General features: G+C 37.3%; 1 protein-coding gene across 1 annotated transcript; it reads left to right on the top strand.

Annotated features, from left to right (window-relative positions):
- The first annotated feature begins 603 nt into the window (after positions 1-603).
- On the top strand, positions 604-8489 carry LOC120431974 (estradiol 17-beta-dehydrogenase 11-like). The gene is made up of 5 exons (XM_039597112.2): positions 604-657; positions 2490-3212; positions 7280-7352; positions 7421-7730; positions 7795-8489. The coding sequence occupies exons 1-5, from the start codon at positions 604-606 to the stop codon at positions 7874-7876; spliced, it is 1242 nt and encodes a 413-aa protein (XP_039453046.1). The 3' UTR covers positions 7877-8489.
- Positions 8490-12487: the final 3998 nt, after the last annotated feature.

Here is a 12487-nt window from a genome sequence, read left to right as displayed (position 1 = left end):
GATACGATGTATTTCAGCCAAGGAACCCCCAAATCATGCTGTTAAATTTTAAAGTTATCGCAGTTTTAGTGAAAAAACTTGATTCTTTGCCATTTTCGTTATTTTTCCGTTTTTACGCGCGACACATCGATAACCCTAATTTTTATTTTCAAAAATTCGTAGCTCAGAATATTGAAAACATAACTTCTCCATTTTTTGATATGTTATGTAAAAAATTACGAGGAATCTGATAAAAAATACTTTCAGGCATAGGCTCTTTGGTCCCGAGACCTTCAAAATAGCATTTTAAGATTTAATTTGACCTCTTCAAATGTTAGGCTAGATATTTGAAACTTTTAACTATTTTACCTTGACTTGGCTCTGACAGCTCCGAGAGAGTAGACGTGTGTGACGTGCGCGCTAAAGGCATCGTGCCTCGAGTTGTTTGACAGATGGAGGTGGAAGAGACCTCCGAGACGGATGATTTCCAACTCATCCCTGGAAATCGGAAGCGGAAGAAGACCCCAGAGATCACCGAAGCTGTCGTCGGAGAAGGAAAAGTGGAGCAGAATGTGCTCAATAACAACAAGTTCAGCCCGCTAGTGGAAAACAAAAACAACAACAATGCCATCCCAGCAGGAGGAGGAGACGCGGTTCCAGCATCCAGCCAGTCGGCAGGTAAACAAAAGCAACCACCTTTGGTGGTGAAGAGCACCACGGATTTTTACAAGCTCGTGGCAATAATGGATAGTTGTAAATTTGGTTTCAACCCGATTTACAAACTAACCCGATTTGGAACCAAGGTGACCTGCTTCTCTGTCAAAGATTTTGACAAGTTGCAAGAGCTCCTCAAGAAGAAGAAAGTGGAATTGTACACCCACGAACGGCGGAGCGAACGAAATCATCGGGTAGTTCTTCGTTGTTTACCTGATGAACTGAAACCGGACGAGGTCAAGTATCTGCTGAAGAGAGATCTCAAGCTGGACGCGCTGGAGGTGCATGTCATCAAGCGGAAGGAAAAGTCCACCGTGGACGAAACTCCGTACATTGTGGTCTTCCCCAAGGGATACACCAATCTGAAAACAAGAGGGACGAGTGCAAAGTCCTAGAAGCCGAGCCGAAGCGGTGTGCCAACTGCTCTGGAGCCCACGAAGCCACGGACCGCAGCTGCCCAAGCGTGCGGACTTCATCCGGAGGCGCCAGCAGACGTCGAAACCGAAACCGCCGGCAAGGAAGGCGGAGAAGCAGAGTCCAGCAGTTCCGGCGTTTACGCCGGCGGAGTTCCCTCCGCTGCCGGGCGCAGTTCCGGACGGAAAATCGAAGGATCGCCCTCGCCCCGCAGGAAAAAGCCAAGGAAGCAGTGGCTCCCGAGACGGTGGAGCCACGAAGGAGGAAGCCGGGGAGGTGCTCTACAGTTCGGCTGAGCTGTGGGGCATTTTCTCCGAGTACATCGGCAGGTTCGAGACCTGTAAGACCCGCTTGGACCAAGAACCCTGGTCAGTTACATGATCTCCAAGTATGAAGTTAGGAGTTGTTTTTTTATATAAATATTAGTTATTTAACGATCCTCGGTCACAGCACCTAAAAGGACCTAATAAAAATAAGTTATAAACAAAAAAAACTATTTTACCTTAGAAGCCTATCTAATACCCCGTCGTTTGCGCCCAAGACAGCTAAAATCGGTTGAAATGGTGCGGATTTATGATTTTTTTTTAAACAAAAAAATGAAAAAAATGCCACTTTTTGACCACCCTAACACGGTGTAGGTCACCCTAATGAATTTTGAATTTTGAGCCCGATCGGAGAACTTTTTTTTCGAATCATGCTGTTTTCGTGGGGAATTGCTGTATAATGAAATGGATTTTTTTATTATGTGTGTGAAGAAAGTAATATTTTGACACCAATAAACTCATTTTCGAGGCAAGAAACTATCATTGTACTGAATGAAAAAATCATAGGCGATCTCTCAATTGAATGAGACATGGCTATGAAATTTACTTCATTAACATGTGATTTTTAAAAGTGGTGGTGATAATTTTAATTTATTTATCCATTTCAGAAAAAAATGCCCGAACGAAAAGGTGATATTAAAAAAAAAAAATCTAAAAAATTTTCATCAACCATAAGTTAAGAAAAGTCCCAAGACAATACTTTACATTCAGAAGATAATAAGATGACATAATGCGTTTAGTGTTAACAAGCGTGTCTTACACAAATAATTTCTCCAATCACTAATGATCACGCTCATTTACCATTAGGTAAGCTTTAACAAGATATTTAATACATTAGAAGAAATGTGCTGTCATGTCGAAGCGACCGACCTCCACCTTTGCCATAGAGTTCAACTTACTTAGTTTTCCACTTTTTATCCGAATCCGGTAGCTAACTTTTGTGATTGGAGGAAGCTAGAACGTGCCCAGAACCTGCTCAGTCCTAAATCTCACCCGTTCAAAGTGGACATTCTCCGTCGTACATGCGCGTGCGTCGCCACTGGCTTTGTAAGACGTTAGACGCAGATTATATTTGAAGGTACGGTAGAGCCGTTGCAGCTCTCATCGACTCAGTTGCGCTCAAACCGCGCACAGTGCCGGGTCATTCGGTTGTCGACAACGTGGTGTGTTCTAAGTGTGTTCAGTAGCATTCGTGCGATGGCGTTCCAAGAGCAGTACTTTAAGCATAAGGACGGTCAGTACGAACCGGCCCTAGCGAGTGATCGGCCCAAGAAGCGGAAATCGACTCCGTTCAGCTATGAACGGTTCGAGAAGCAAGTGAAGTTCGTGCTGGTTGAAGTCGTACCAAAACTGGTCAAGTTCCTAGCGATGTGCACGCAGTTTTACGTGGTGAACTTTGTGCGCCTGTTTCTACCCGCCCAGCAGAAGTCCATCCGGGGCCAGGTGGTTCTGGTGACGGGTGGTGCGAACGGACTCGGGAAGGCTCTCTGTGAACGGTTCGCCAAGGAAGGTTGCTCCGTGGCGGTCGCGGACATTGATCTGATCAGTGCTCAGAAAACGGCCAAGGAACTGCAGCAGCAAGGTGTCAAGGCCAATGCATTCAAGGTGGACGTTGCGGACCACAAATCGGTGGCACAGCTCAGACAGGACATCGAGCAATCTCTGGGACCCGTTGACGTGCTGGTCAACAATGCTGGCCTGTTGGCCATGCTTTCCCTCTCGGAGGGAACCCCCGAGGACGTGCAGCGGATATTGGGCGTCAATTTGGTGTCCCACTTTTGGGTAGGTATTGTTGCAAGCTTGAACTTGAAACAGTTATGCACAATGGGCAAACCGGAGAACCGGAAAACTGGAGTCGGAAATAATTTTTATTTTGTTTGAACTTTTTGAATTTAAAACGTTTAGATCACGTTAATCTTAAAGTGAAAAGGTGATTTTATAACAATTTTAGCCAAGTAAAAAATCAGAAATGCTGGCGATCCTTTACCTTTAATATCACCCATAATGCCGTGGTGTGACCATTAAACATCTGGTGCCGTTGATCGATTAGCAAACGAATCTAATTACCCTCGTGGCTTCACGTGTGCATGTACGATGGGTGGCTCCAGCTCAGCGGAGACGCAAACCGGCACAATTGACTTCGGAAGGTCAAGCTGGGCAGTGTTGCATTAATGCAAACAAATTTGTGGTCGAACGACGCCACGGTGGCGCTTGGCATACAAAGTCGATGACACCGATCCGCAAACGACCAGTGCAGTGTAAACTTAATAACTTAATTAGAATTTTCCCTTTTCGGAAAACACTTAAATTGTAAAATCAACGAAAGTTCACGCACCTCATTTGAATCAGTTTCAAATGTGCGTTTGCGGTTGAGTTGGCAGTTATCGCGATTACAGAAGAACAGTTTTGCAAAGTGGACAACTTTTTTGTTGCGCTGTGCAGTGTCCAGTGAAACATTAACCTTGACAGTATGTTCGCATAGGCACCAGGCAGGGTATCGGAAAAAAAATGTTGTTATTGCGAAAATAGTCAATCAGTTTTTAAGGCTGGTGGAGCCGATTGGGAAATTATGTTTTCGATAAACCACCAGTCGTGGTCCGTACCGTGAGATGGGGTGACTTTGGTATTAAGAACAAAAGTTAGTTTTTATTTTAAAATTGTGCCCGTTTTGTTCAAATGCATTCCATCTTACGGTCCTAATTGTCGCTCGATAAAAAAGTACTTCCAAAGATATGCAATCAAATCTCAGTTGGATGAAGTCAAAAGTTTCAAACAGGATGTTTAAAGACAGAAAAAATAACCAATTATCTAAAGATAATGAAAATCCACCTACTTCAATTGAGTGATCTTTATATATTTAATTAGTTAGTAAGTTAGTTGCCTTTATCAACGAGCTTTTCTGTCCATAGCTGAAAATCCGATTATTACAGTAATGTTCCGGTTTTGCACTGCCCCGGTTTTGATTCGTACAGCTGCTTCGGTTAAGCACGACCCAGTGCTTTACTGAAGCACAGAGCTTATGGGATGTTGGATATATGGGAGACATTGGCTATAATCCTATGAAATATCTTCCAAACATTTAAAAATTATAATGTTTTAGAATCGGGATGATGTCAGATATCCGTTGCAGTTTTAATTACATGATTTTTTTTTTTACAAAAATACGTATTTTTCCTGTGTTCAAAATGCAATTATTGTTATTGCTATAAGGGTAACATTTTTTGAAAATGCTCGAAATTTTAAGAAAACTACGTGTTTTTGAAAAAATAAACAAAACTTAAGTTTTTTTACATTAGTTACATTTCGAGTAATTTCTAAAATTTGTGTTATTACATTCGAAATGTTTGGGAAATCCCGATTATTAGATACCCATATTGTAAATAAATGAAATTATGAGTATTTTTTCGAAATTCGTACTTTTGGGATTTTTTTTAGAACTTTTAATAAAACAATATGAATTTCGATATGTATGTAAAAATCCCGATCATTTGATACCCATATTGCACTAACAATAATTTCAAAAATACGTAGTTTTATGAGAATTTTGAGCATTTTCAAAAAGTTTTGTTACTATTTTTGAAGTGTATGAAAAAATCTCGATATTTGTATAGCCATATTGAAAATTACTGAAATCTTCAGTATTTTTCGAAAATCCGTAGTCAATAATTTCAAAAATACGTAGTTTTATGAGAATTTTGAGCATTTTCAAAAAGTTTTGTTACTATTTTTGAAGTGTATGAAAAAATCTCGATATTTGTATAGCCATATTGAAAATTACTGAAATCTTCAGTATTTTTCGAAAATCCGTAGTTTTGTGAAAATGTTGAGCATTTTCAGGAATATGTGTTATTATTTTCAAAATTTATGAAAAAATCCCGATCATTTGATACCCACATTGTGAAATACTAAAATTTAGAGTATTTTTTTTTGTTTTGAAAAATACGTAGTTTTATGATAATTTTGAGTTTTTAAATAAAATGTTAGTATATCCGAAATGTATGAAAAATCCAAATAATTTAATAAACAAATTAAATATTACTGAAATTTTGAGTATTTTTTCAAAAATCCGTAGTGTTTGAAAATTTTGAGTTTTTTTATGAATTTGTGTTATTTTTTTCGAAATGTATTAAAAATCCCGATCATTTGATACCCATATTTTAAATCACTGGAATTTTTGAGTATTTTTTCGAAAATCCGCAGATTTTGAAAATTTTGAGAATGTTTAAGAATTTGTGTTATTATTATCGAAATGTCCCAAGTAACATTTTTTCCAGGAGTTCTACAAGAGCTCTTCAAGATAGCTACAACATAGCAGTTTGGACCGCGGTAGGATAAAACTCTCTTCAAGTACTCTTCCAAACTCCTGAAGAAGTTTTGAAGAGAATTTTATCCTACCGCGGTCCCCCTGGAAAAAAATGTTACTTGGGTATGAAAAACCCATAAGCTATGTGCTTCACTTATGCACGCCTCGGTTTTGCATCCCCCATATGCGGTGCTAAACCGAGGCATGACAGTATCTCGAATTTGCCAAAATTGGATATAAGCCGTTTCTTCAATGATGGGCAGTTTTGTTGTTTATACTTTTTTGCTGTCCGATTTCAGATGTTTTGATCAAAACCATGTTCAATATCGTAGGATGGATAATTGAAAAGCCAGGAGACGTAGATGTAAATTAATCTATTTTTAATGTACTTTTACCTAAATGTTTGTGTTAATATTGAAGTAACATAAAAAAGATGAAAACATTCTTTTCTAATCTAATCTAATCAGACCCTAGCGCAGTCAATCTTCCTAAAGGATTTTTGTTTTATTCATAACTTATTTTTTATTAGGTCTTTTTAGGTGCTACGACCAGGTTAGGACCGAGGATTAGTTGACAATCAAAATATAAAATAAAAATAAAATAAAAACTCATTACACTCCATACTTGGACTTCCTAAAGGATCCTGAATGAAAAAATTCTTTTCTGACAGAAAATCCATTCGAAAATAAAAGTAATTTTACAATAGAAACTAAGCAAAATTACATCAGCGAAGTTAAACTTTCGATACATTCTATGTAATTTCAAGTTTACAAAATTAGAAAAAAAATGTGTACCTTTAAAATATCAAAATGCTGTCTGTATCACTTTTTTTTTACTGTGTTGAATGTTCTCGATATATCGAATGAAGAAATGAATTCAAGTTCAATTTATGTGGAAAATGTGAACTAACGCATATTTTTTTAACAAATTCAAAAAAATATAAATTTACACATTTAGCCTCACTCCAAATTTGTCAACGTACCCCGTACATTACTACGCTTTTTTTAAAAAAAATATTTTGTGAAAATAGACCAGTAAACTAAGTTTTAATGGTTTTAAGTCTAGAAATACTTTTATTCAAAAACATTTATTCAGATTCATTACAAATTTCATACGATATCATGAAAAATACATCAAGACCTTCGTGATTGTGTCAACTTGTTGCATGTTAAATGTCAATAACGATGAAAAATCGTTGTTATTTATCCAAATAGCAGCAACCTTAAAATAATGTAAAAAGAAAATTTTAACAATAAAACGATTGAGACGATAAAGGAACGCGGTAATTTTTAGGGCCACTTCTATTTTTGATCGAATTTATATTTTTTATTATTGGATTTGATAAAAGCACTTTAACACTTCATTGAAATTAGCGCAATTTAATATATCCGAGAAATATTTTTGGCTAGCTGTTAATTTTAATTTTTCAAGTCATAATCTATTTTCCCTTTTCAATCCCATTCCTAACCATTCATTTGAAACGTGACAGGCAAACTACGATCAAAATGCTTCTTACGTTATTTCTTCAACCATTACATTTTCACAGACAATCCGAGAATTCAAGGCTGGCATGGTTAAACGTCGTCGTGGTCATATTGTCGCTATCAGCTCAGTGCTAGGTTGGTTCAACTCAGAGGCTGCTCACCGGAAGCCCCAACTAATTTCTAACCTCATCTTCGTAATCCAGGTGTCCTACCGTCGGCCCGCACCATCTGCTACTGCTCCACCAAGTTTGGCGTGCGCGGCCTGATGGCGGCGCTCAACGAGGAACTCTACATGGACGGGCTGGAGAAGGACATCCACACGAGCTGCGTCTTTCCGGCCGGCATCATCACCCGGAAGCAGTTTGTGGACTTTATGACGCACGACCTGGGGCTCCAGATCCCGTGGCACACTCCCGAGTACGTGGCCAATGTGATCGTGGAAGGGGTTTTGGAGAACAAAACCGAGATCGTCCCCAGCACGGCACCGGTCAGATTCCTTATACGGTACTACGAGTAGGTTTATTTCTGAATTTTAAAAAGAGTTTTGCTAAACTAAACTTTTTATTTCTGTTTTCAGCATGTTGCCCCGAGCGATGCTCCGTATAGGTGGAGAAGCACTGTTTGGAAAACTTCCTGCCCTAACCCCTAGAGTTCAGTAGCGACCTCCCAGCTTGGGGAGACATTTTTGTGCGCCGAAGATGCACCCTAACCGTTCCTATAGAAGAAAGCTCAAAGCTAAATTACATACAGTTATAACGTCATCGGCACGTGCGTTCAGTACAATAGAGTAGGAATAGTTAATAATACTGTTGGTTGATTGAACCGTGTGTTTGTCTCTACTTAGAATAAACTAAACAGTTCAAAGTCCCTTTCCCCTAGTCGGCATCTAAGTACACAATTTTGCTGGAGGTATGTAAATTGTCCATTTTAAGTAGCCACATTGCGTGTTGGTGAATAGCATTCTGAGAGTTGAGAGAGAAAACAATTCAAGCTTCAGGGGATAGAATAGAATTAGTTCATTAGTATGTGATTTATTTAACGTCGATGACACACGTTCCGGAGGAGCCAGATGAATTAGCTACTTTAATACCATGCTCAGCGATATCAAACCAGAATGGTAGTTAATGGTGTAATTGGCTACAATGTGTATAATTTGTAGACTTTAAGATATAAAATGTACACGAAAGCTGTAGGGTTTCCATTGCAGACAGCTTTAAGCAGGGGGTGAAAGTGTGCAATAATAGATTTTAATAAAAATTTTATTGAACGTAATGAGTGTTGCATCTTTTATATAAAATACCCTCGGGGCCTAGAAGACCTTAAAAATTAACAACTTACGGACTCAATTTTCACTTTACAACCACATTCTTGTTTCAATTTGCTTGAAGTCAACAAGTGTTATGCTTGATTGTGATCCAAAACAGTGACGCAAATGCTGGAATGATTCAGCATTTTTTTCGCAATCCGTCCAAAAATAACTTTTTGCGAACACTTTTTAAGACCGAGGGGGAATTTTGTGCGCGAAAGTGATACATTATTGAAACTTCTTTTATCCCGATTTGTCGAAACCAGTTCTAAAAATTTGGCAAACAAGCACAAGAATCTGAGGGGAATGAGAAATAAGGCAATTGCTGATTAATACACAATAGTTTTAGACTCGACCCTCTCCCTCTCTATTTCAAAAGAAAAATTTGAAAGTAATCCAACGATTTTTTCACTCACTTTATTCTGGAAAGGATGTTGAAAAATCCTAACAAAAATATCAAAATGGTATGTTCTCCTTAAAAACACAAACATATTTTTTTTATCGTAGTTTTTAAAAGTGGTCTAAACGTAAAAATTATCAATTTTCCATATACATTATGATATGATTCTCTGGCTGTCGATCTTCTCGATATCAATATTGCTTCTGAATCAGCTGTCAATAAATTTGTCAGTCCCTTTAAATAGATTATTTTGATTTTTCGTTCTCTAATTTGATAACTCCCGCTCTCGACGGTCCTTTCAATATTGACAACGAGAGAGTCCACTGTATGATCTTAATTAAGTCTGCCATACTCCACCAATACAAAGGTGCGAGTACGAATCCCATCCGAAATCCTCGCAAAAAATAAGTTATAAGCGTTAACCCGTTTATAAGTTACCAATTATGAGACTGTTCATTAGACTGGCTCATGGTGATTGAGCAATTCTCTACGGAACTTTTTAAATTTTATTTTTTTGTATATTTTAATTCGGCTGAAACTTATGTTTAGTTTAGTTTCGTTTTTTCGTTTCGGGTTGTTTGGGAGAGCCTTAGAAAATATCAATTTTGCTGTTTATAAATCTTTGCATGGTAATATCTCAGCAACTAAAGGTCGTATCAACAAAGTTTAGGAAAGCAAAATATAGAGAATTTTCTCAGCTTTTCAATTATTTTTTTTACAAAAGTGGGCAAACATGTGCTCTCATTAAAAAAATTAAAAACTGCGGCTATTTAAAAAAAAAGTTACCAAAAAATTGCTTTTACTTGATAAAGGTGTACTTTATGAACATTTTTTTTGATTGCAAATTCAATTTTACATCGAATAATGGAGTTGACAAATTTTTGCGACTTATGTTTTGATATAAATAAAATCAGTAATGATTCAAAAAATCATAACACAAACAACGATTTTTTGCAAATTCTGGAAATTTTTAAAAAGTTGGCATTTGATGGCCCATAACACAATCCAGAAAATAAAAAAGTTAAAAATAATGTTTTTTTTTTTACAAATCAAGTTTTAGTGACAAAGAGTATAATTAAAAATTTAAAAATTTTTAACCGTGTATCATTATTTTTTCAGTGTAGTCTTTATCCATACCTACAACTATGCCGAAGAAACCAAATTGATCAAAAAATTCCATCAAAAGATACAGATTTTTTTAAATTTTCATGTATAATTTTTGTATGGATAGTTGCCAAATTTATATGGAAAATTATATGGACAAACTAATGATGCAAAATGGCTTCTTTGGACATACCGAAGGCAACATAAAAGTTTCTGCTGAATTACAAAATAAGTTAGAATTTCTTTCCCGTGAAGAGTATCGGGGCCGGCACTTACAAAGCGGATTTGGTGACAGTTTATTAATCAACTTAATTAACATATTAAGGTTAATGTTAACATTCCATAGCTTTTCTTCCTAAGGTGTCGTAATAAGGTCCAGTTTGTGACGATACTACCTTTCCTTTACTAAGCAATCGAATCCAGAAGGGACAAGATCACCAGTTGTGTTGGTCCGAGCCGGGATTTGAACCCCGATCTACCGCTTACGAGGTGGAAGCGTTACCACTGGGCTACGTGGCTCGGTCCAAAAAATGCAAAAATTAAATTGAAAAAATAAAGAACGATATCTTAGAGAATTGCTGAGGTGATCTATACTTATTTAAATATTATAACGCACAATTTTCTGGGACTGGGAAGGGCCTAGAACTAATATTGCACTTTAAAAGATTCCACCTCGGGATTCGAATTCTTGTTAACTCGATTATGAATCTAATTAACTTACATTCGATTCAGGTATAGGTAAAATTACTTATAATTTTGATGAAATTAGAGGAACAATTGTTGATAAATCTTTTAGCAACAATTTATCATTATAGAAGCAATTTATTTTTTATGCATTAACACAATTTTCAAATATTTCAATAACACACATTTTGTTTTGATTTTCTGGTTTAGTAGAGTTTTATAAATTTGTATCAATAAGATGCCTTTTATACAAAATAATGTTGCGATTATGTTAAAAATACATGAAATAAAAAAAACTCTAATTGATCATTGTATTCTTCAGTTTTACATATTGTAATATTGTAATTTTTTTAAGTAAACATTTTTTTACATTTGGTCCGTTTCACATTACGGGGTTACATATACATATACGTTTTCAACTATTATCAACATAAACTTCAAAACATTTGAGTGCATCATTGCCAAGATATAGCTATTTAAAGTGTGCTATGTGTGTGACGAAAGCCGATTTCCAAAAAATAATAATTTTTGATCAAAAGTCAATTATTTTTTTTTCTTAAAGCATCATTTCTAAATCAGGCTTGAATATGCACACAGGATCTGGCTTGGTCATCTTCACTCGAAGTTACAATTTGGTCCATCCTTGGGTCAATCCAATCTTGAGTTGGTCCATCCTTGGGTCCATCCAATCTTGAGTCATCGAGTGTCTTGCGAACCTTCGTGGTGAACGGACACTAGAGCTGCGGTATTTTTTACTACCTAAGCTCAGAGTTATTTCAAAACAAAATTCACAGTCTTTTTAAAGACTACCTGAGTTATTTTCCAAAATTCTAAACAGTCTTTTCAAGACTAACCCCACCTGAAATTTTGTTGTATTTTACAAACAAAGCCATCTTTTTAAGAGAACTTTGCTTGCAAAATGCGTCAAAACAAAGGTAAACGCAAATCTTCTGAAGATTTGGTCGTTACGTCGGTGAAGCGTTTGAACGCTAAACCGGCTAACGGAAACAGAAAAAGAAAACAGCCTCTTCTGAGGTCTGATTCTGATTCTGAATGTGAGGTCAATCCTCCAATTCCATTGACAAACAGTTTCGGTGTTTTATCCGAAACTGATGACAAGGAACCTTCTCCTCGTACTGAGCCTTCTGCCGTCGAGAAACGAGTAAAGGCTCCGCCAATTGTTGTGACTTCCGTCTCCGATTTGGCCAGCTTTCGAACGCAACTGAAGAATTGCAAGGAAACTTGCAATTTGAAGGTTTCGTTCCAGCTTGGTCGAAGAGGAGAATGTCGCTTGTTGACGGAATCTTTACAAGATCACCAAACTTTTGTTGGTTATTTGAAAAACCACAAACACAATTTCTACACGTATGAGACCAAGAATGCTCGGCCATTCAAGGCGGTCTTGAAAGGTCTCTCCAACGACTTGTCGGTGGATGAGATCAAAAACGAACTTAAGGTGTTGCTTGGCTTTGCCCCATCCCAAGTAATACCAATGAAGAAAAAATCAAACGGGAATATTTCTCGCTTTGGTTTGACTTCACAATTTTATCTGATTCATTTCAACAGAAATGAAATCAACAATTTGAAACTTTTGGACAAAGTTCAGTTTTTGTTCCATGTACGGGTAAAGTGGGAGCATTTTAAGAAACATGGCGGTAATGGCCAGAATCTGACCCAGTGCCGGCGTTGCCAGGCATTCGGTCACGGTACTGATCATTGCGCCATGGTTCCAAAATGCATGGTTTGCGGGGATTCTTCTCACGACAAGGACAATTG

Source organism: Culex pipiens, chromosome 3 (assembly GCF_016801865.2).
Source record: "Culex pipiens pallens isolate TS chromosome 3, TS_CPP_V2, whole genome shotgun sequence".
In the NCBI taxonomy this organism is placed as follows: Eukaryota; Metazoa; Arthropoda; class Insecta; order Diptera; family Culicidae; genus Culex; species Culex pipiens.
This window is presented reverse-complemented; position numbering and strand designations above follow the sequence as displayed.

Bases quoted from the DNA above. Each gene is read 5' to 3' on its own strand.
- LOC120431974 (XM_039597112.2), top strand. From the start codon at position 604: ATGCCATCCCAGCAGGAGGAGGAGACGCGGTTCCAGCATCCAGCCAGT. The intron at 658-2,489 runs GTAAACAAAAGC...GTAAGACGTTAG, and splicing joins AGCATCCAGCCAGTCGGCAG to ACGCAGATTATATTTGAAGG. The intron at 7,731-7,794 runs GTAGGTTTATTT...TTCTGTTTTCAG, and splicing joins TTCCTTATACGGTACTACGA to CATGTTGCCCCGAGCGATGC.